The sequence below is a fragment of the Pipistrellus hanaki genome (genome assembly GCF_964339955.1).
Source record: "Pipistrellus hanaki genome assembly, chromosome: 3".
NCBI lineage: Eukaryota > Metazoa > Chordata > Mammalia > Chiroptera > Vespertilionidae > Pipistrellus > Pipistrellus hanaki.
The window spans coordinates 105,800,358-105,824,000 of record NC_140505.1 but is presented as its reverse complement, the minus strand read 5'-3'; the positions used below and the strand labels follow the sequence as shown (position 1 = coordinate 105,824,000).

At 51.2% G+C, this 23,643-nt stretch overlaps 2 protein-coding genes across 3 annotated transcripts in view; one reads left to right on the top strand and one right to left on the bottom strand.

Moving 5' to 3' along the window:
* The window catches only part of B4GALNT3 (beta-1,4-N-acetyl-galactosaminyltransferase 3), a gene marked incomplete at its 5' end in the record, with an annotated part of 96,946 nt that extends 90,409 nt beyond the window's left edge, over positions 1-6,537 (top strand). Inside the window, 5 exons of the mRNA XM_084878240.1 lie at positions 421-574; positions 800-872; positions 1,482-1,635; positions 2,485-2,611; positions 4,366-6,537. Coding sequence (XP_084734366.1) covers positions 421-574; positions 800-872; positions 1,482-1,635; positions 2,485-2,611; positions 4,366-4,537 — 680 coding nt within the window. The 3' untranslated portion in view covers positions 4,538-6,537. The remainder of the gene's footprint in view (positions 1-420; positions 575-799; positions 873-1,481; positions 1,636-2,484; positions 2,612-4,365) is intronic.
* Positions 6,538-7,323: 786 nt separating this feature from the next.
* Positions 7,324-23,643, bottom strand: part of NINJ2 (ninjurin 2) — an 88,900-nt gene continuing 72,580 nt past the window's right edge. For both annotated transcript variants that reach the window (XM_084878412.1, XM_084878413.1), the window contains exons 2-4: positions 9,120-9,351; positions 8,427-8,611; positions 7,324-7,696 (exon numbers count right to left, since the gene is read on the bottom strand). In XM_084878412.1, coding sequence (XP_084734538.1) covers positions 8,445-8,611; positions 9,120-9,351 — 399 coding nt within the window. In that variant the 3' untranslated portion in view covers positions 7,324-7,696; positions 8,427-8,444. The remainder of the gene's footprint in view (positions 7,697-8,426; positions 8,612-9,119; positions 9,352-23,643) is intronic.

Here is a 23,643-nt window from a genome sequence, read left to right as displayed (position 1 = left end):
CTATGAGAGACTGATGGCAAGTCCCTGCCGAAGGCCTTCTTAGAGGCCCTGCCGGGGAGGCTGTGCAGGGCGGAGAGGCACCTCCACAGTGAGCTCGCCTCTGTGTCTTACGGCCTGGCTCCTGGATTCCCATAGCTGCATCACCCTGAGCAGAGGTCTGATGAGACTCTGTCATGCAGGACCCAGGAGTGGGCATGCCTTCTTTGTTAAGGTGACCAGGCGTCCCGCTTTTGGCGGGACAGTCCCAACTTTTAACAATTTGTCCCACGTCCCGCGGCGTTTTAAGAAAATCCCGATTCTTTCCAAAAATCGGGACTTTTTTAAAACGCCGCAGGACAAATTGTTAAAAAGCGGGACATCTGGTCACCTTATTCTTTGCGTTACCTCTGCTTCTTTCTCTCTGCTGCCCCACGTGGGTAGTGAAGAACCAGGCGCGCTGGGTGCAGCAGTTCATCACAGACATGGAAAAGCTGTTCCAGGCCACCGGCGACCCACACTTCAACATCATCATCACGGACTATAGCAGTGAGGACATGGATGTCGAGATGGCCCTGAAAAGGTCCAAGCTGCGGAGGTGAGGAGGTTTCCTGGCTGGAGTGCAGCCTGAACCCTCTTCCTGAAGTCAGCACTGCTGGGCCCGGGGCAGAGCACAGCTCTCATCCAGCTTTGCCAAGCCCTGTCTCTGCCATAATCCCATTCCAGGAGCACCTTGTCCCTCCTCTGAGCCTACTAACTTCTTTCAGGGACTGCCACGGCCTAGTCCTAATGCTCAGCCCCTCTCTTCTCTCTTCCTCTGCAGCTACCAGTACATGAAACTAAGTGGAAACTTCGAGCGCTCAGCTGGACTTCAGGCTGGCATAGACCTGGTGAAGGTAAATGGACTGGGAGGGGCTTGGGAGATGGGATTAAGAGTTGGTTAAGAGGTAGAGAGACATTTGGGATGTGTAAGGTGGTCACTTTCTCTGGGAGGAAGGAGTGAGGGCACGGGGTCCTCTCTGTTGTGCTGCCAGGGTGGAGCATTTTTAAAAAAAATATTTTATTGATATTTTACAGAGAGGAGGAAGGGAGAGAGATAGAGAGCTAGGAACATCGATGAGAGAGAAACATCGACCAGCTGCCTCCTGCACACCCCTCACCGGGGATGTGCCCGCAACCAATGTACATGCCCCTGACCAGAATCGAACCTGGGACCTTTCAGTCTGCAGACCGACGCTCTACCACTGAGCCAAACTGGCCTCGGCAGGGTGGAGCATTTTTCCAGAGTCCTCAAGTCCGGAAAGTGTGGGGGAGAAGTCAGAATTGACTCTCTGATTTGAGGACTGTGCTCTGATGCCCAGTACCGTGAAAATCTACCCAATGGTTTGTTTAGTGGAGGTTTGTCAATCATGCAAATGGGAAGAGCCAGAGGATCGTCCTGGAGGGTGGCTTGGCCTTGTAGCCCTGGTCAGAGCATCTGCTGACCCTCCCACATCTGTCCCCAGGACCCGCACAGCATCATCTTCCTCTGTGATCTCCACATCCACTTCCCAGCCGGCATCATTGACATCATCCGGAAGCACTGCGTGGAGGGCAAGATGGCCTTCGCCCCCATGGTGATGAGGCTTCACTGCGGGGCCACTCCCCAGTGGCCTGAGGGTGAGCCCTGCCCTGGTCTGGGGAGGGAGGAGAGAACTCCTGGCCTTGGTTTTTAATCCTAGAGCTGGAAATAGTCCTAACATAGAAGCAGCACCCTCCTCACCTGCCCTCCTGCTGCTCTGCTCACCTGGATAATCCAGAGCCGTGGTCGGCAAACTGCAGCTTAAGAGCCACATGCAGCTCTTTGGCTCTTTGAGTGTGGCTCTTCCACAAAATACCATGGCCTGGGTGAGTCTATTTTGAAAAAGTGGCATTAGAAGGAGTTTAAGTCTAAAAAATTTGGCTCTCAAAAGAAATTTCAATCATTGTACTGTTGATATTTGGCTCTGTTGACTAATGAGTTTGCTGACCACTGGTCCAGAGATATGCCCCCCCCCTCCCCCCAAGGGCTGTGCTGCCAGCCACAGCAGCACAGCAATGATGAACAAGGCCCTCCCCATTTTCCCCTTTACACATTCATCACATATTTATCACGCATTTACTCCGTGCCGGGCTCTGCCGTGTGAGGATACAAAGGTGGAAAGACAGGCCCCTGCCTCTGGAAAGGGAAATGGCCGAGGAAACCGATGCGCGCTGTTAGCAGCTACTGTGTTAAGACCCTGTTTTAGGACTGTCACTAGAGCTCGGTCACTCCCTGGTAGGACTGCTGCTTTCACTGGACCCTGCAGCTTAGCTCAGGGGGCTTCGCCCCAAAAATAGTAGAGGGATTGCCCAGATAAGACAGTTTTCAGCCGCAGGCATGCCATTGTCCGTCTTGCAGAAGAGGCTCGAGGGATGCCTCCTGGAGGCCTTTCCTGCTTCCTCCTGGCCTCGGGCTCACCTCACCTGGAGCTGCTTGTCTGTCCGTAGGCTACTGGGAAGTGAATGGATTTGGACTGCTTGGCATCTACAAGTCAGACCTAGAGAGGATCGGAGGCATGAACACCAAGGAGTTCCGAGACCGCTGGGGCGGGGAAGACTGGGAGCTGCTGGACAGGTGACTGGGAAAGGGGCATCTGAGGGCTCTGCTCTGGGGAGAGGGTGGGGCAAGACCATCCTAGACCCGCCACCTAGGCTGCAGGTTCTCACAAGCAGGCGAAGGCATCAACTTGGAGGAAGTTCTACCACTTACTGGGCTCCAGTTACTTCTCTTGCGGAGACTCAGTTTCTCTGGCTATTAAAGGGGAAGATACTCCCTTTTCTCTCACAGGGCTGGCATGGGAAGTGCTTGATAAGCTGTCATGAGGTAAGCAAACACTGACCTGCACAAATGTAAATGGTAATGACCTGAGCAGCGAGCATGTCGCAGTAGGAGCGCATGGCTGCATCTGCAGGTCGGCACTCCTCCCCCCACAGCTGCCTGGGGAGGAGGGTGAAGTTGTGGGATGGATAAGAGAGACAGGCCAAAGGGTCAGGAAAGACTTCCCAGCCAGCAAAAGAGATCGTGTGGACCATTAAAGGTCAAGCTCTCCATGAGGGCTGGGTCCCTGGAAGCCCGGGGAGAAGGGAGTGTCAGGGAGGAGGAAACAGTCACGGAAATGAGAAACCTCAGAGAGGGACACGGTGGGGAGCTGGCTGGGGCGGGAGCCCAGGCCACAGAGGGTACAGAGCTTGTGGGTGGTGAGGAAGTGGAGGCTGTGTTAGGATGAGATTCCTCTTGCAGGAAATTTGCTTCCAACAGAAGGGGAGGGAAAGAGGATGATACTTGGAGAGTTGAGCTGAAGGGGTGGGGGCAAAGGAGAGAGGGGGTAAAAATCCAAGAAAGAAAGGGTGTCATTGTAGGAACAGTGTCCAGGGGATGGGGACAGGGTAAGTCAGGGGCACTGGGCAGTGAGACCTTGGCAAGGAAGAGATACGCTGCTTCCTGAGGGCAAAATGCAGCCACCAGTTAGTGGGCGTCTGTCTGAACTGGTAGGTGATTCACATCCATTTCTTCCCTCAGTCTTCCCCAAACCTCTGTGAGGGAGGTGTAATTATCTCCATTTTTCCAGATAAGAAAACTGAGTCTTAATAACTTACCCCAAATCTTACAACTAGTAAGTGTCAGAGGCATAAACACTGGATGTGTTTGTGCCTTTTCCCTAGAGGGAAGAAAGGAAAGGAAGATAAGAGAATTTAAAGTGCAAAGGAGGAAGGTTGAGGGAGCTTCTATGATCCCAAAGTGGACAGAAGCCTGGGCTGGTGGCCACCTCCCCCTGTTGTCTTCCTGCGAGCCGGGAAGATGCAGACCCCGGTTCAGTGCTCAACCGCCTTCCTCCACTGAAGCCCAAGGAGAAAGGAACTGCTTCAGATTCCAGTAACGTGCGCTCATGCCCAAAGTACAGGTCTCTCTGTGAGAGGGACTCCCCGTGGGCTGTGCCTGTAGGAAAAGGACAGGGGAGGGCTAGGGTGAGGTCTGCGCCAGCCTCTTCCTCCTTCAGACACGATAATGTGCCCCCTGCTGGCTGAGTGCCTGCACCGGGCGCTCCATCTACCATCTCTCATCTTTACCACCACCCTCGAGTGCCTGTATATCTTTATCCTCCTTCTAGATAAATAAACTAAGGCTCTGAGAGATGATGTGGAGCTGGGACTCAAACTCAGGCTGTCTGGCTTCAAAGCCCACACTCTGCGCCACACCCGCTCCTGCCTGTGGGGAGGTGGGGGGGTGGGGGGGAGACACGAACAGGAAGACGGGGACGGGGCTGTTGTAGATGTGGATCCTGGTTGTCTCCCGTGCTCTGTGGCTCATCCTGCCCCTCTCGCACTCAGGATCCTCCAAGCAGGCCTGGAAGTGGACCGTCTCTCCCTCAGGAACTTCTTCCATCACTTCCATTCCAAGCGAGGCATGTGGAACCGCCGCCAGATGAAGATGCCGCCGCCAGATGAAGATGCCGTGATCCCAAGGGGCGGCCCACTGGACCGACCACTTCCTGCCCCTTGACTCGCGGCTGCTCCCCAGCACCCTGTGGACTGCTGGGGGGAGTGAGGTGGGGAGCAGAAGCCATGGCTGGGCCCCCGAGGCCTCAGTGTAACACCCCCACTCCACTGGGAGCTGTCCCCTGGCAGACAGCTATTGAGGCCCCCTCTCCACCTCCGGGCCGCAGACGGAAGACGGAAGACTTTGTGAAGCGCAGCTTGAGGGGCTGCTCGCTCACAATCACAGGCTGTGCAGTCAGGTCAGGGAGGGAAGACCTGCTTGAGTGACACCATCCTAAATCTCTGAGGTGCGAGTCAGCATCCGCCCTGCGCTCCTCCCAGGAGCAGCGACCAGGAACTGGAAGCTCTTCTATTGGACATATTTTACTGGGGTTTCATTTTTTTTTAATTTTTTTTTTTTTTTTTTATCAGAAAAACAAACCTTAACTGTCTACGACCCAGCATAGACTACAAGAGGGGGACGGAGTGGTGCCTTTAGGGAATGTCCCCGTTTGCATACCTCAGACCCACGCCAGTGTAGTGTAGAGCTGTGTCCCTCGGCCGTGATTGGCGGCTGATTTATAACCAGAGGAGCTGGCCCGGCGCGGAGCGCTTCCTCTGCTCTACCCCCGGCCGTGCCTTACAGAGACGCGCACATCTCCCCGGTGGTCCCCGAGCTGCTGGCCACCAATTAGGGCATTAACCTTACCCTCCGGGCAGCGCTCACTTCAGGCCCAGCGGGAGCACAGAACTGGCATCCTCTTCCTGGTGCCACAGGGGTTGGGAGACGAGGAAGTGGTGGGCAGTGGGCTCATCCTGGTGTCGGGCATGTAGGCCACGCAGGACAGGCAAGGCGGAGGAGGCGGAGGGGAAAGAGGATGTGGATGTACTAAGTGATTCACGACATAGATGGGAGTAGGGGCCTGAGTCAACAGGAAGGGATGAAAGGGAAGCGGAGAGCTCTGAGTCCTCACAGCCCCGCTCCCCAGCAGTGGCCTTGAGTGGAAGAGGAGGAAGGGGTGTGGGTGGAAGGGAACCGTAAAACGGACCAGGGCAGGAGGCAGCAGGGTGGCAGGTTTGGGGAGGTGAGGATGTGGTTCTGAGTTCTCTTCCCCAAGTGGAAGGGCGTAGGGCCAGGAGGAACTGAAAAGTGAAGCAAGTTCAGGGAAAACAGCCCTCGGCCTTTATAGTCAAGGCCACCCTTTCTGTCACCCGAGGTCACGCACTTACCTTGCACTAACGATCCCTAGGTGCCTTTGTGGTGGGGATTTCTCTGCTGCTGCTGCCTCTGCCACTGCTGCTGAATTCACCGCTGGGGCATTGGACACTGGACCCTGAGCCTCTGCAGTCTGGGAGGCCAGCACAAGCCCCCTGCTGTGAGCAAGGGCTGATGGCCGCGTGGCAGGCCCAGACAGCCAGCCCAAGCCCCCTGCTGTGACAGTCAGTCCCAGGCACAGCATTTGGAGGTTCTACTTAGTTTATGTCCCTGTATCCACCAAGAGCATAAACTTGGTAGAGGGGAGACGAGCCTGCTGAGAACCCTCAGGCTCGAAGGGAATCCTTGCCTCCAACTTTCGGAATCAGGAAGCACAGGGCTTTTCAGTGACTCGGCGGCTTTTGGACATTCCTGTCCTTGGGCTGTGGCTCTTTAGGGTCCCTGCTCCAGCTCACTGCCTCTGGGCAAGCTCTTTGGGGAGTAGGCAGAGCTACAGGTGACCAGCTGTGGTGCTGGGTTTCTGGGGCCACCGTCATCATTGGGCATCCACTGAGAGGCCTGAGCCAGCCCAACAGCCTCCTGCTTCTCGTCTAGTAACAGGGCCAGCCCGGCCTCCCCTGCCTCCCCCTTGCCCCCCATCCCCGCTCCTGGCCGTGCCTTGTGTTTGATGTTTGTTACCTCCACACCATCTGCCTTAAGGGGGAGGACCTGGCAAGGGCTCCTACTCTGTAGGGAAATGTCTAGGGTGGGGGAGGGACTGGGATGGTGGGGGGAAAGCATTAAATATTGCATCTTCTTAGAAAACAAAATGGCTCTTGCATTTTCTTGTTGCCCATCCTGTGGGAGAGCGTTGGGCTGAGGGCCCCGTGGTTCATGTCTCTGTCCTTCGGCCATCAGGCCCCGGAAGGACATGCCAAGGACCCTTTCACACCACTCTCCACCCATTACCATTAGTTGGATGCCTGCCGTGGGGCAGACAGCCCTCTCTGTGCTGCGGTTTGCTCCTGGAGGGGACAACTCTGGTCCTGTGTGAGGAGCGCACAGTCTGATAGACCAGGCACTCTGTTTGGCAGGTTAATGGAGCTTCGTGGTTTCAGAGGAGCGAGGCTGGTGAACACCCCAGGTGAATAAGGCTAGAAAGAGGGCCAGAATGGTTGTGGTGAACAGTGGAGAGGAGCTGAGGTGTGGCTTACTTTAAAATAGCTGACAATTTAAAAGTATTTTCTGCTTAAGCCGGAGATGTCCTGTTGATGCTTTGCAGGTGCAAACTGACCTCCCTAGTTATATTTGGTGTAGGCATAAATCAAAGTTTATATTTCTCCAACACGTGCCTAAGACAAGGTGCTAACATGAAAGCTAGAACAGGTTTAAAGAAGGTTTTGAAAGGAGTGTGCATACATGCGTCAATCTAAAACTGACTAGTCGGCCATTGCCGTAGCATGTGGGGCTTGACTCCAAGCACAATCCAAAGGAGAGGGAGTGATTTAAAAGCCTTTTCTCATCCCAGGCCTGGAGTTTAATCCTTTGGGCCCTTTCCAGGACACAGATGGAAATGGCAGCTCAGGTGCAGCTAAACACATAAAGGTTGACTTCAGTGGATTTGCAGAAACTTTTATAGATAGAAATCATTCCATTTTACCTGGGAAAACAGGCTTGGGGATGGATGGAGAGAGGGGAGGAATGGAGTAAGTCAGAACCAGAGTCCTTAAGCTGGTGGACTCAGCCTTGGGGCGACATGCCTCAGGGGCAGGTGCCACCAGGAGGAAAGGTTGGCTGTCCCACTCGGAGCTCAGGCCTGTGGACCAAGATGAAATTCACTCGGACCGTAAACTGTCCCATCTTCATCCGGTGCTGTGGTAGGAAGCAGGCATCTACATTGCTCTCTCAGGAGCTCCCAGCGCTGTGGGAAGTGCTCATCAGCCTGGCAGGTCAGGAGGAAAGAGGCGGAAGCAACTCCGGACCCAGTGCCTGTGGGGAAGCCGAGAAGAGGCGGTGAGGGGGTGAGGCAGAGTGCCCTCGATTCCCCTTGCAGCCTTCAAAGATGCAGATGTGGCCGAAACCGGTTTGGCTCAGCGGATAGAGCGTCAGCCTGCGGACTGAAGGGTCCTGGGTTCAATTCCGGTCAAGGGCATGTACATTGGTTGCGGGCACATCCCCGGTAGTGGGTGTGCAGGAGGCAGCTGGTCGATGTTTCTCTCTCATCAATATTTCTAACTCTCTATCTCTCTTACTTCCTCTCTGTGAAAAATCAATAAAATATATTAAAAAAAAGAAAAAAAAAAAGATGCAGATGTGACTCAGAGCTGGAGTGGGCCTGAGATTCTACATTTCCAGCAAGCTTCCAGTGTTTTTGCTGCTCTTAGTTCATGGACCGCAGTTTGAGTAGCGAGGACTGCTGGACATTGCCAAGGGGGAAATTACACATCTCCATCTTGCCTCTTGCCAACCACTACCCACATTGCCTCTTGCCCATCTCAGGTGATGGAAAAACCCGAGTCTAAACTAGAGGAGAAGAATCATTAACGGCACTGAGGGCCTTTCTGAGCCCCCATCCACCTCTTCTCCAGGATTCCCTCCTTGTCACAGGTCTACCTTCTCCTTTTGCATGGCACGGATTTCTCTTACCCTGAACCCCCAGAGGCGAGGAAAGGGCTGCCTCGGGAGCCATTGGGCCCGAGGATCTCCCAGCTTCCCTCACCTGGGTTCCAAGCTGAATTCAGAGAGGATTCCTTGAGGTCCTGGCAGCCAGGAACCCTGTCTTATGTGCCCCGAAAGCTGTAATGAAGATATTGACGACAACCGTGATGAAGACCAAGATGGTGGCAGCATTGTTGAGCTGGTTTAGTTTCCACTGCATTTCTACCTCATTCAGGTTCAGCCGCGCTGTGGAGAAGTGGAGAGTGAGAGGTAAACCTCAGGGTAGGGGCTACAGTCTGAAGCTTCCCTCACAAAATCCACTCGAGTTCAGAGAAGGTCTGGCAGCCCCATGTGGCAGAAGTCAAGGGAGGTGGTGTCATTGCACTGGACACCTCTTCCCTCACTGACCAGTGTGTGGGCGGGCATGTGGTGCTTCATAGAATCGGGGTTTGGGAACTGAATCTTCTGAGTGGGGAGCATGCTCACACAGGTGACACGGGACTCTGCTACCAGTTAGTGAGGGCGTCGTCCACAGTATTGTGGAGTGGCCACTGCATGGAACACCAAGTGGTAGGGCAGGGTGCCTCTCACCACCCTGTAGGTGTCACTTGGGCCTTTGTAGGTGCAGAGGGCTTACACTAGGTTTGTGTATGGCTGAGAAGGAGGCATGTACAAAGCAGGGGGGTACAGGGAGACACTTGGAGCTCATCTTTCCACTAGGGGGCACCGGGGCCAACTCCAGGTCTGAGCTCACCAATGACCACGAGGAGGATTCCGATGACGACCTGCAGGAGCAGGGAGATGCTGATGAGAGTGATGAGGGTGGCATAGTATTGAGAGGACGGCCCCTGCTCCAGGACCGTTTTCAGCCGCATGGCATTGGACATGAAGAGAGCCACGTCCAGCATGCTCTCTGCCACGCTCTTCTTGGTGGCATAATGGTTCAGGTTGATGGGCTGGCTCCTCCTAGGGTTGGGGTTCCCGGGCTGTCAGGGAGAAAGCACAGGCTTACCTGGGAGGCTCGAGAAGGGAAAGAAGATTTTTTAAAACTCTCTCCTAACCAGGTGAGGGCAGGTAACACCCTCCTGAGTTTTATGGCCTGAAAGACATCCTGTTATGTTAGGCTGTAATTTATATTTCACAGTGGGTAGAGTCACCCTTCCGTCACAGCTTCACACATTCATCTGAACGAAGCCAGGAGGAGTCTCAGCTGCTCCTAAAATGTACCTTACTCACTTTGTGCTGTTTCACTTGGGCCAGGCCTCGCCTAGGGCCTCTCAGAAGACAGTAGCAGGAGGCTTGGGTGCAATAGGAAAGGCACCTCTTCTCCCAGGGCGCTGTGGCCCCAAGGTGGGGTGCACAGCTTAGCAAAAGGATCCTGAGCTGAGTTCCGATCCCACTCAGCCCTGGGCACTGGGCCACAAACACAGGCCCAAACCAAAACACGTCTGTACGTGTGCATGCATGTATGCTAAAAGCTCTTTATTTTTTAATGTTCTGGCTAGGATTTATTGACATATAATTTACATTTGATTTGATTTTTAAAATATAAAATAAAGCTCTTGTCCTCAAGAAGTCACGAACGCCGAAAGATGGAGTTACAAAGCAGGCACATGGGTTGGACGTCAGGGCTGAGCCAGGAAATCCAGGCTGGGTGCTGTAGGCACTCTGCCATCACTCGGGAAAATTGGGGGCATGCTAGGAGATTTATTTACGGGTCGTGCTTGGGATGATTGGGCCAGCAGGGCCCAGAAGCAGGAGACCTGGTGAAAGGTATGGTATTGATTTAGGGTCAGGGTGAAAAGGAACTGAACCCGAGTGGTGGTGAGGAGAGGAAGGAAGGACTTTGAGAGATGGTACAGCCTGGGGCAGGTAGCTACCTCAGCAGGTGACCACAGCAGGATTGCTGTGGAGTGGGTGGGTGGGTGGATGGGAAAATGGAGTGGATATCCAAGGGTTCTGGAGGCTCCTGGATGATGGGCTTGTTTCGGTTAGTGCCAGGGGTGCCATGGCCAATAGCCCACAATAACACCACGGCTAAAACCTGTGGTCCTAGCCACAGGTTCATTCTGGGTTCAAAGGACATATGAAGTGAGAGTCTGGGGAGCAGCCCAGCTCTCCCCACAATTCAAAGTGCTTCTGTCCGAGAGCCGGCTTCCCCCCTTGGCTATGCCCACTACTCACCCTGTCCCACCATTCAGTTTGCCCAGTAGATACAAGCTTTGCACTTTTTCCTTTTTCCAAACCCAGCTCTCAGTTCAGGGTCTGATAAACTCCTAAATTACTGTGAAAGCTTCAAGGGAGAAAACCCCTTTTCTGAAGTGTTGTATATTAAAGTGGAGAAACCCGGTTTGGCTCAGTGGATAGAGTGTCGGCCTGCATTTTACGGGTTCGATTTCGGTCAAGGGCACTGCCCGGGTTGTGAGCTTGATCCCCAGTTGGGGACTTGCGGGAGGTAGGTAATCAATGATTCTCTCATCATGGAGGTTTCTGTCTCTCTCCCTCTTCCTTCCTCTCTGAAATCAATATTTATTTTTTTTAAAATATATTTTATTGATTTTTCACAGAGAGGAAAGGAGAGAGATAGAGAGCTAGAAACGTCGATGAGAGAGAAACATCGACCAGCTGCCTCTTGCACACCCCCCACTGGGGATGTGCCCGCAACCAACGTACATGCCCCTGACCGGAATCGAACCTGGGACCTTCCAGTCCGCAGACCGACGCTCTACCACTGAGCCAAACCGGTTTCGGCTGAAATCAATATTTTTTTTTAAAGTGGAAAAACCTTAAATTCAAATAGTGTGTGAGGGGGGTGGGTTCTTGGGGACACAGAGATGTCCCCAAGCCTCAACAAAAAATATTGTCATTTGTAAGTTTTATGAGAACGTCTAGGCTTTTGTTATCAAGTTGGTCTTAGAGCCTCATCCTTTCCACTCCAACTTAGGGCCTGCTTTTATTTTTATTTGTTCCAGTTCAGGATTGCTGCAGCTATGGTGGTGGGAGGCTCTGCAGGGTGCCCCCGCCCCCAAGTTCCTGAAGACACCAGTTCTCCACAGTGTCCACAAGGTGTCGCGCTGCCTCCAAAGAAGTGACTTGGGCACCCAGGCGGCCCTGGTGGTGGTGGAGTTTCTCCTTCCGAGGACTCCACTGACAGGCAGGCTCCTGTGAAACCTAGACTTCCTGGAGGCCCAAGACAGGGAGCCTGGTTCACAAGTCTGGATAGGCCAACCTAAAGCCCATCAAACGGGTGTCCAATGAGTTCTGGGATAAACCAGTACTGCGATGGGGCCAGGACTGGGTGGGGAACCAGCACTACCTGCCTTGGGGCTGTGGGACCCTGGAAAAAGTTGCTTTGAAAGGGAGGGGAACAGTTTTCTTAATCCTTCTTGGTCAGTTTGGGTGCAGTCCTGCTCTGAGGCAGAGGCCTTACTGAAATGACCTGAGGGTCCTCTTTTATAGCCTGAGAATTTGATTGGATGAACCCCAAATCCCACAAGATGCCACCCTTTTTACCCACTTCCCAGAAATTAGGAGCAACCCAACAGGGATTCGGGAGAGGACGGTAAGGATGGCAGGCCTGGTGATGGGCAGGGTGGCCCCTCTCGTGCTTCTAGGAGCTGGCCCTTTAAGGCTTAGGCCCAGGCAGCCTGGAACAAAGGCCCGGGAATGTGGGCTGGGCCAGCTAGTGGAGCCACCCAGTCTGAGTCATTGGTATTTCACGGGACTAGGAATCACTGCCTCGCCTGCTCCCTCCCCTGGCCCCTGCCCTCTCCTAGGGCTGAGGGGCAGCTCTGGAGGTGCCCAAGGCTGCCTGAAGCAGCCTGCAGGACTGATCTGACAGAGCTTGCTGGGACCTCCCCTCCCATCCACTCAAACCCACTTGCTCTGCCCTAGCTCCTGGCCCCTTTCTTCTGGTTCCTCAGAGAGAGCCAGGAAGGACAAGGGTTTCTTTCTGGCTCCTGGGCCCAGATCCGCCTCTGGGCTTGGCACTTTGGGCCCCAGTTTCCACATCAATAAAACAGGAGGAAAAACCCCATCTCTGAGGGGTGGAGGCTATAGAAAAACTGATGAGACTTTGATCTTCCTCAAAAAGAAAGACAGATCTGCAAGCTCTTCTAATTTTTTTTTTTTCCAGTTTGAGATCTATCTCAATGCATCTTATTCCATCACACTGCACCCAACCTTTGTAGTGGAGGACAGCAGGTGGCCACACCAGAGACTCCAAAGTCCTATCCCAGAAAGCAACCTATTCAAATCCTGCCAACCAATGAATGACACCTGAACACCGAGGGGGATTTTGGTTGATATGAACTTGGAGCAGGGGCGGGTGTGGGAGGTGGAAGTAGATCCAGAGTTCCTTTCTGGAGCACGCGAAGGTTCTGGGCAACAAGAGGCCTTGGGCTTGGTGAGGGGGGGTAGGGTGATGCAAGGGGGTTGGGGACACGACAGACACCCTCCACCCGGTTCCGGTCTGCCTTACTCCCCAGCACCACCTTTCCCCTCCCTCTGGTTCCAGCTCAGACTTCCCTGGGTAACAGCTCTCCTGCCAAGTCCCAGCTCCCCAGGTTGGTGTGGATTCCAGCTCTTGAAGTCATGGATTGCTCCATTGCTCATTCTTTATCTCTTAATCCTTGATGGCCTATATTATTTTTGTTTCTTTACAAAACTTGCTGGCTAGGAAAGGAATGTCTCTTTTAACAGAAAAGTAAACAAATTTTTCATTGTTTATTGACATTACGGGGACCACAAGCTCCAAGATATCATTCTGCGTTTCTCGGAAACAAGATTTCCAAGGGGTAACTGTCCCACCAGAAGGCCGTGGGAACCACTGCTCAGCGTGTTTGGGAACTGGAGCCTGTGGCCGCGGTGAGTGACTGCCAAGTGGAATAGGAGCTGCCAGGAGGTGGGAGTTTGTGGCAGCCAGGAGAGTACCACGGAAGGCACTCTGGCCCCAGGTTCAAATCCTGGTTCTGATACAGAATAGATGCCTGAGCAAGCCTGGTCCCATTACTGGGCTCTTTATCTGTGAGACAGGGTGGGTGGGGCAGGGCGGGGTTAGTCATTTCTTGGGTCATTCTAACAAAGAGTGCTGTAGGGGTGGGGAAGCCCCTCCTTCTGAGTGGAGAATTATCGGAGCTTGAGAATATTTCCCTTAAAGAGGCAAAGGTCAGACAGCTGTAGAGCCAGAGGGGCAGATGCAGTGAGTCACTTTGCTCCAGGGCATTGATGACCCACTAATGTGTCATTCTGGTGAATGCCACATGGCAGTCTTCCTGTGTTCAAATTCAAACTCAAGGCTGTGAACAAAATAAGCTTGGGGCAGTGGCCTCTTGACCCTTCTGTTGGTCTCAGAATGACTGACAATCCAGAAAAGCCAGGTCTCACCTGAAAAAGAGATGGTGATGAGCCAAAGCTTTGGCTGGCTGGTTTTCCATAAAGGGAGGGTAGGTCCCAGCCCAGGAAGAGTATTGGTTTGGGTAACCTGTTCTGCCAATCTGTTTTTAATTAGGGTGCCTGAGATCCCTAATCCTCAGAATAAAGTTTGAAAGGGTACCTAGGTCTGTCATACTGTACACACACACACAAAGTAGGCTCATAGTACACTGTGAATAATAGTAGTTCCCACTTAGGAGCACATACCCTGTGCCTGGTATAAGGTTAAACACGGGATATGAGCCATTGAATCTAGTCCTCACATCAGCCCTGTGAAGTTGGTGTGGGCTCATGATAATAATAGTTGTAAAAGCAGAGGCTCAGCCAAAACCGGTTTGGCTCAATGGATAGAGCGTCAGTCTGCGGACTGAAAGGTCCCAGGTTCGATTTCGGTCAAGGGCATGTACCTTGGTTGCCAGCACATCCCTGTTAGGGGGTGTGCAGGAGGCAGCTTGTCGATGTTTCTCTCTCATTGATGATTCTAGTTCTCTATCCCTCTCCCTTCCTCCCTGTAAAAAATCAATAAAATAAAATAATAAAAAGCAGAGGCTCAGAGAGCCTAAGTAACTTGCCCAAATTCACACAGCATAGTTTTTACCTCAATTCTCTGTGTGCCAGAGCCTGTAATTTTAACCCCTACTCTGTTATCTCCCAGAAGTTGAAGACATACTCCCTGGCTCCAAGGAGTTTAGGATCTAAAGATAAAAATATAAAGATGAACCCCAGCTAGTGTTCTCAGTGGTTAGCGCACAGGCCAGTGAACCAAAGGGTCTGGGATTTGATTCCAGGTCAGAGGCACGTGCCTGAATTGTGGGTTCATTCCCCTGTCCAGTCAGGAGCGTGGGTGGCAACCAACCAACGTATTTTGCTCACATTGATGTTTCTCTCTCTCTCCGTCCATCCCTCCCTTCCATCCTATCTACAAAAGCAATGGAGGAATGTCCTTGGGTGAGGATTAACAAAAAAATAAAATGAAATAAAAATCTAAGATGAAAGAAGACAATTAAATAGGCCCATACAGGTACATATATACCCTTGCTAAGAGGAAGTATAACACCTTGGCCTGAGTGGAGCTTGCATTAGGCTTTCCTGAATTTGCAGTGGGGTCGTGTTCTTGAGCCCGGGCACCCCTGTGGCAGAAAGGGCACTCACCCAGAGTCAATGGCCTAGGTTGAACAGAGTTGAGTCAAAAAAGACTTTTACCTATCTTTTGAATTCTGAACCATGTGAATGTTTGAAGTATCTAAAAAATGTAAATTTAAAACCAAAAACAAATGTGCACTCCCAAAAGGCCAAATGGTTAAAATAAAACAGAAACTATAACTTCATCTTACCCAGGCCTTACCTTCTCTGTGAACTGGAATAGTATCTGCTCTGTTTAGCACAAAGTGCTGTTAAAGAGATCAATGAGATAATGTGGGTGAAAGTATTTAAACAAATATGAAAGAAAAATCTCTCCCACTGGGGATTATACTCCCACCTGTGGGCCTAGGGGCATTGTAAATAACAGGTTCTGATTCAGGGCTTGTCCCAGCCCAAAGTTTGGAGGCACCTTTTGTCTTCTCAGCAACCCCCATGGTCTTTGAAATGTCTCTTCTCTCCTCCATCAGGCACCCTCTCTTCTTATCTCTGTGAACTCCACTTGAAGCTGCACCAGGCTTATGTCCCAGAGAGGAAATTCTCAGACAAGCCCACCTACCCTGGTCTCCACGCACTCTGCCTGACTGGGCATTGCAGATGCTCCCAGCGGCCTCCGCCCACCTCTCTAGCTTGGATCCTGCTCCTCCTCCCGCCGCGGAGGAGGCAGAGGCTAACCCTCCTCAGGGCTCTGCTTGTGCCAGGCTCCCTGGTGCTCAGCAGTGCTGGGTCACACCAGATTACTCACTGTTCCCTGACACACCCCACCCTCTGCTCCAGGACTTAAGGCCTCTCTTCCCCCTGCTCCCCCGGCGCCAGGAAGCCTCCCTCCCTTCTAGACCCTGTCCCCATTACCCTCCACAGGCCCTGCGTAAAGGCTGCCCTCTCTGTGCTGGCCTGGGCCTTGTGTAGATCTCTCTAGACGGCCCATCACTGCCTACATTACTGCAGGACTCCATCTGCCATATTCCCAGGTCCCACAGTGCTTCGCTCAGTGACTTGCCACATTAAATACATGATAAACTTCTTAATTTGAGTTACTTCAAAGAGATTTTTCAAAAATCTTAAGTGTCTTTAAGGATGGGATTTCAGGCACAATGGCTTCTGGGTGAGGGGAGTTGGATTTGGATAGTGAATCTTTGCCTTTAAAATAAAAGCCTGTGGCCCAGAGATAGCCCTTTCTCCCTGGTATCCTGCCTCTGGGAATGAATGACTCAGGCTGGAAGCTGGCCCTGGTCTTCAGGCCAAAACCTGCAAAGGCCCAGACCCTTGAGGCCTGTGTCTGGGGCAAGTGCTCTGACTGCATCCTCCCAGTGCTGACAGTAAATCTCGCCTTCAAAAATCAGCAGTCTCTAATCCACCCTTGGGTGGGGTGTCTTTTGCGTGCTATTCTGATTATAACACTAACCCTGCCCGGAAATGTCCTCCGAGCCCTGGGCACAGTCTTGCTGTGAGGATCCAGCCCTTGCCCCAGGCTGCAAACCCCGGCTTCACAGCTGCAACGCTGACAGGGCACATGGGAGCAGCCTCCCTCTGGGAAAGTCTGCAGTGCCTCCGTCGTCCACTAGGGGACCCCACCAGAAAACAGCTCTGAGGGCCCTGGATGAGCTCAACCTGTCAGAGTACAGAATCCACGAAGTCCACAGGGTTTCTCTCTAACACATAAGGGGGCTACATATAAACGAAACAGGGTGTGCAGAAAAGACGGGAAGGTCTAGGGATTGCGATAGGAAACCCATGGGACCTGCCTGCTCTTCCTTAGGAAGCATTTTCCACCTGGCCTGCAAGAGGTCACCATGTCAGCGGCTTTCAGGAAACACTCATTTGTTAGGGTCTAAAGTTAATCATGAGTTTGTTACATAGAAATTTCCAAAGAATGTTTCTGCTCTCTCCCAACACACACCTTAAACAAGAGTACTTTCTGAATTAGCACCTTGCTCCTGGGTGTTTTTGCTCTCAGTGCATTCCCCAAGCCACTCAGACCATCTCTGCTCATTGTAATCTGACTCATCTTTCAAGGGCCAACAAATTGAGCTAAAATTTAAAAAACAGAACATAAATAAAGATAATGCTGTACGCCAGCCCCCTGCCCCACGAAGTGGATACTAAAAGCCCCATTTTACCAGTGAAGACACTGAGTTTCAAAGAGATTATCTGCCCAAAGTCAACAGATACCCAGGGGTGGTCCCAGTGTCAAAATCCTAAACCTATATCTTTCTTCTGTATACCAATAGTTCTTAAATTGTGGTCCTAGAAGCAGCAGCAGCAACAGCATCACCAGGGAACTTAGTAGAAACGCAAATTCTCAGGTTCCACCCTAGACCTATTGATTTAGAAATGGGTGGAACCCAGCCATCCGTGTTTTATCTTTTTTAAAAAATATATATTTTATTGACTTTTTACAGAGAGGAAGGGAGAGAGATAGAGAGTCAGAAACATCGATGAGAGAGAAACATCGACCAGCTGCCTCCTATACACCCCCTACTGGGGATGCGCCCGCAACCAAGGTACATGCCCTTGACCAGAATCAAACCTGGGACCTTTCAGTCCGCAGCCATCTGTGCTTTAATGAGCCCTCCATGTGGTTCTGATGCAAGCTCAAGTTTGAGGGCCATTGGTCTACACCAGTCGTCGGCAAACTCATAGTCAACAGAGCCAAATATCAACAGTACAACGATTGAAATTTCTTTTGAGAGCTGAAAACCGACTTCTGCGCATGGGCCACGAAGTTTCAATCGCACTCTATGTGTACGCCCGCACGTGGTATTTTGTGGAAGAGCCACGCTCAAGGGGCCAAAGAGCCGCATGTGGCTCTTGAGCAGCAGTTTGCCGACCTCTGGTCTACACCATCCTGCCAAACTGCTTACTATCTTCTAAGCTCAGTGCTAGACACATTCATATGAATTTTGTCATTGAATTCTTTTAACAACACCTACTTTTACAGATGAGAAAACCGAGGCAAAGAAAAAATCAGTAGTTTTGCCCAGGATCACTGAGCTGTTAAGTTTCAGAGCTGTGGTTTGAACGCAGGTGGGCTCTGGAGCCTGCGTCCTTAACCACCGGCCATGCAGTCCCTGGAAGCACAGGCTGTGTCAGCTCACAGGTGGACACCGGTCGGAAGTGTGCTTAGCTCACCGGCCGAGAGCTTTCTGCTGAACAGTTCCAGTGTTTTGCACCAGCCGCCAGTCGGCTCCAGCAGCTCGTCTCCCCAGTGCCCATGGCGGCCCAGCTGCTGATCATGGGCCTGTGTATAAGAGTCCGATACATTTATCTTAGATCTTCCTCATGTCTTTACTCAGAAACATTTCCTGAGTCTTTTTTTATTCTATAGAACCTTAGATTTTTGTGGTGAAACCCAAATCCAGAAAGGAGGCCTAAACACAGGGAAGTTAAAAAATGACTTTCAGAACAAATAATCATAACACAAAATATCAACATTCTACATAATGATGTTTATGAGTTTCGTATGTCCCCACTAGATTATACATCTCCAAAAGGCAAGAATTATTTCCTTGGAATTCCAGATAATTTAAATAAGAAGCAGAGGGCAAGTGCTGGGGGGTAGGCGGGTGTGGGGAGGAGACATTTTCACTACTATATACCTTAAACAATTAAATTAAATTAAAATTTTTAAAAGGATAAGAAGCAATAAGAACTGTTTCTGTAATCTCTGGCTACAGTCCAGGTGAGGACACCTCATGAAATAGTTCCTATCACACTGAGATGGGAAAAGGGAAGGTGGTGAATTTCCCACTCCACCCAGCCTGTGGAGAGCCTGCCAAGATTCTTACTCAGGTCAGTTCGACAAATATGTTTTCAGTTCCTACCGTGTGCTACACGTTTAAGGTACAACAAAGATCCCTGCTTTCCCTATATCACGGATCCCCTAACCCCCTAAAATGGCAGGCTTAGCAGAGAACAAAGTGCATAAAGGGGAAAACCAGGAGATAAAAAGGCCTTTTCAATCCTAGCCTGGTAGATACAACTTCATAGGAACAAAGACTTTAATCTGTCTTGTTCAAGGCCAAATCCCAGAGCCTGGCACCTACCCTGGCATGCTGAATGAGTGAATGAATGAATGATGTATTTGTCACCCCCTGGATTTATTCAGAAAAGGCTTAAGAGGCAGGACCATGGTGAGCTGTGCTCCGTAGTCCTCCTATATGGAACCTTCTGGGGGTGCCAGTAAATGGCTGTCTTACATGGGCATGTGGACTCCCAACTCCCCTCAGTACTCAGCACAGCATTAGTGTGTGTGTGTGTGTGTGTGTGTGTGTGTGTGTGTGTGTGCTTCCTTGTGGTTGGTAGTGTCTGGGCCCTGGCATAGACAAGACAGGCTGTAGATGAGGAAGAGAAACTGCTGTTCTCATTGGAAGAAGCCCAGCTACAGTTCTGGGGGCAGGAGAAATCAAGAAAAGAGGAGTCTCCAGGTCAAAGCCAGGGGGGAAACAGCCCCCAAGGTTGGCCAGCTCCACGGCAGATGTCCCCTGCTGGCTTTAGCCAGTCTAGTGAGGCCTGGGCTCTGAAGCAGCCGGGATTGCCCGCAGCCCCAGCCCCAGGAGCCCCCTATTCTCCCTGTCCTGGCCCAGCAGATCCCGCCTGGTTCTCACACCCACTCTCCCTCCCTTCCTCAGGACTTAAAAGCCAAAGTGAAGTAATGAACCCCAAGTTCTCCCAGCCCCAACCCCTGCACTCTGAGCAACAGCTCTGACGCCCTGGGCCGGGGTCTGGGGAAATAAAGGTTGAGTGAATAGCTGGCACTGCGCTTGGAGTGAAGGGGACTGAACTGAGTCTGGCTCGCATTTCTGCTCGCAGCGCCTCCGGTCATGCAGCCTCTGTGCTTCTCAGCTTCCTCTTTTGTAAAATGGGAGGATGCCACCCTTCCCCCCTCACTGCCAGAAGCTAGTGTACGGTCTGGTCCATACACACAAGGGATGCCAAACTCTCGAGAAAGCAATCCACAGCGAACTGCTGCCCAACACGTCCGACAGCCCACACTCAGAACTCTTCCGGATTTACCGCCTCTTTTATTTCAGTGTTTACCATGTGCCAGCACCAGGGGAACTGTAGGGTCAGAGAGATTAAATAACTTGCCTGAGGGCATACAGCTCGTGATAGGGGACTCAATATTTGAACCCACGTCTGTCCGAGGCCAGCGCACAAACTCTTAACCACTGTGCTGTTTTGCAAGCCCCCGCTTAGCTCTTGTTTTTTAACCTCTTCCTGGAAGGTCAGAGCCCTGAGGAAATCCTTCCTCTTGCCTAACACAATACCTGACCAGAAAGACGGGCGGCCTAGTCCTAGTCCTGGTCCTGCCTCGGCCGGCCGCCGCTGGCCCCAACCAGACTGGATGCACCTTTTCTGAAGCCCAGGCAATGCCCTGGGGCAACAAAGCACTTGCGGGTCACTGCTGTGTCCTCACTCCCTTTCTAAAAATACAAAGAGCACGAGCCCTCCGAGGCCTCCAACAGATATCCAGTTGCTCTCTGGGGTCAGCCAGGTCCTGCCACCTGGCAGCGGCTCCCTCGGGCCCCCTGCCTGACAGCTGACTCCTGTTGTCCCTGTGACTATTTACTACAAGGCAAAGTCCGGTTCTGCAGAGGTGGGAACTCCTGAGGGGCCCGGCCCAGCTCACCCTCATCCATGGCGAACTAAGCCCAATCAGAGCAGACACTTTTTGGCTGAGCTTCCTTCCTACTGCCATAAAATGCGGGCCCCCATCTTTCCAGCTCTTTGGAGTTTGGGCAGCAGCCTGGTTCAGGTGTATGGACACTCCGTTCCAGCACTACACCCAAAAGCTGTGTGACCTGGGACCTCTAATAGCCACCTAGTCAAATGGGAATAATATTACAAAAGCAGTGATAGTATTGTCCTACTTTTAAAAATATATATATTTATGTCATAAATAAATCCGATATGATATGGACTAAAGTATTGTCATCTCTAAGCATTAGGATCTGAAGTATTTTTTCCATTTTGCTTTATCTGTATTTTCTAATTTTTCCTCAATGATCATGTGTAGTAAAAAGAAATATGATGTTGGCCCTGGCTGGTGTGGCTCAGCTGGTTAGAGTGTCATCCTATACAGCTAGAGGGGGGGATTGGATTCCTGGTCAGGGTTGCAAGTTTGATCCTCGGTCAGGGACATACGGGAGGTAACTGATCGATGTTTTTCTCTCATGTCAATGTTTCTCTCTCTCTCTCTTTTTCTTTCTTTCTTTCTTTCTTTCTTTCTTTTTTTTTTATTTTTTTTTTATATATTTTATTGATTTTGTACAGAGAGGAAGGGAGAGAGATAGAGAGCTAGAAACATCGATGAGAGAGAGTTATCGATCAGCTGCCTCTTGCACACCCGCTACTGGGGATATGCCCTCAACCAAGGTACATGCCCTTGACCGGAATCGAACCCGGGACCTTTCAGTCCCCAAGCCGACGCTCTATCCATTGAGCCAAACCGGTCTCGGCTCTCTCTCTCTTTTTCTCAAAAATCAATTAAAAAAACATATCCTTGGGTGAGGATTAAAAAGAAAAGAAAAGAAAAAATGTTTAAAACAACAGCCATATAATTGTTATTTAAGATTTGTCTTGACTTACAGAACAGTTTGAGAATAATATTTATGAAAGTGGCTTGCAAACTTTATTTAGTTAGTTATTTATTTAGTTAGTTAAAGTGCATTGCAAGACAAGTGCCAGGGATTCTTAATATAATTTTCCCTGAGGGCATTTTGGAACCACAGGGATGGCTAGCCCCAGCCTGACTTCCCGCTCCACACCAGGAAACCCTGGAGTTCAGAAGCACCACCCTGGACCGCGCCAGCCCCATCCTCACTGTGCAGGAAGAGGAGAGCGTGATCGTCCATGTGATGCCATGGCTGAGGCAAGGGCATGGCCATGTGGTGTAACAACCTGGCCTGCTCCGTGCGTGACTCAGCAGCACTGACTGAATACCCACTGTGTGCCCTGGACTGTTCTGAGAAGATAGTTCTGTTTGCTTTTCAGTCAGTCAACAAATATTTAATGAGCAGCTATCTACTTTAGGCACAGAGGGCAGGGCACAGAGGTGATGATTTAGGCAGGGAGGTTGTGATGAACTGCAGGAAGGGACGGTGCCATGTGAGATATACAAATGAAGTGGGAAAGCAGAGTGAGACCTCATGGGCATCAATGCCATCTCGGCTGGATCTTGAAGGACAAGAAGATTTCTTCAGAATCAGAGTCCCTGCCTTGAGAACCAATACCCTAGTGGGAGAGACTGGCAAAAAGTGTTCAAATGGGTACAATGTAACCCACAGTGATTTGCAGGGCCCTGTACAATATGAACACGTGGGGCCCCGAGGTCAAAATTAAGAATGGTAGATGGCCACATCAGAGCATAAAACCAAGCAGGGACCCTTCTCAATGCTGGGCCTGTCAAAACAGGCCCTGGGAAGCCAGCTCAGGCAGCCAGGAAGTGCAGGAGGAAAGTATTAAAATTTCTTTCTCTCTTTTAAAATCCAAAATGTTTATTGGGATGGTTTCCCACTCATCTTGAGTTGAGGGGCTTTTAGTGCTGCTTCCTTCTGAAGGAGCATTCTTCTGTTAGTCCTGCTTTTTCTCCTGTTGGCTGACAGAGACCAGGGGAGCAACCAGCACACGAAGCTACTGTTTGTGCCTGGCTAACGACGGAGGTGACTTTCTAACATCCTGGCCATGTCACAGCCATGAAGTAGGAATTGGGGCTCTGCACCAGGCGCTTCTCCCAGTGTTTCCTCTTCTCCTCTCTGAATAGGGACGCAGGAGAGCCTTAACGAGAGGCATATAGGCATGGGGAGGTCGTCACCACGGGAAAGTTAGGATTTCTTGTTGCCAAGAGGCCCCTGGGCCTTGGGAAACCCAGTGGCTGCATCACTGTTCGCATCTTGGGTTAAGGTTGACCTCCAGAAGGTGAGATAACCTGGCCAGATGCTATACTATACATTTTTATTTATTTATTTTGTTTTAATCTTTATTGTTGAAAGTATTACATATGTCACCCTTCCCCCTTGGCTTCTTCTAGCCCACCCCCAACCCAGGCCCTAGTCCTTCACCACCCTATTGTCTGTGTCCATGGATTATGCATATATGGTTCTTTGGTTGATCTCTTCTCACCCACCCACCCTCCCCTGCCTTCCCTCTGCAGATTCTGGACTTAACTATTCCCTTTTGCGGCCAGAAGGGCGTTCTGCCTCCAGGACCCTGCTCGCTCGGAGAGTGCCATTCACTGGGCTCTAGTCGTGTGGAGAGGAGTGGCATACCCTCCCACCTCTAACCCTTTCACTCTTACTTGTGAACAGATGGTAGAGTTGCCAGGGATGGAGACAGGTCTTGCCAATATCTGGGGAAAACAAGGCCAAAGAGATGCAGTACGTACCAGGGGGCAATTTCTAACTCTGCTTCCAACTTGTCAGGGTAGGAGGCTCAGCCCTTCCTATAGCGTATCTTTGTCAGGTGAAAGAGTGTTGGAGTAGAGTCCTGACCTGAGTCAACAAAAAGAGTAGGGCCTACTGCAAACATGAAGGTGGGATCCAACAGGAAGCTGTACCCTCTGCAGGAAGCAGGCTCAGGAGGAGAAGGGGAGTGAGTTTAGGAGGAACCCACAGTGAAGCCCGACGCAGAAACCACTTCAGTAATACATTACCTGCAAAATTGTCCCGAGGGTGTCAGATCTTTCAGTTGTACAAGACAGAATG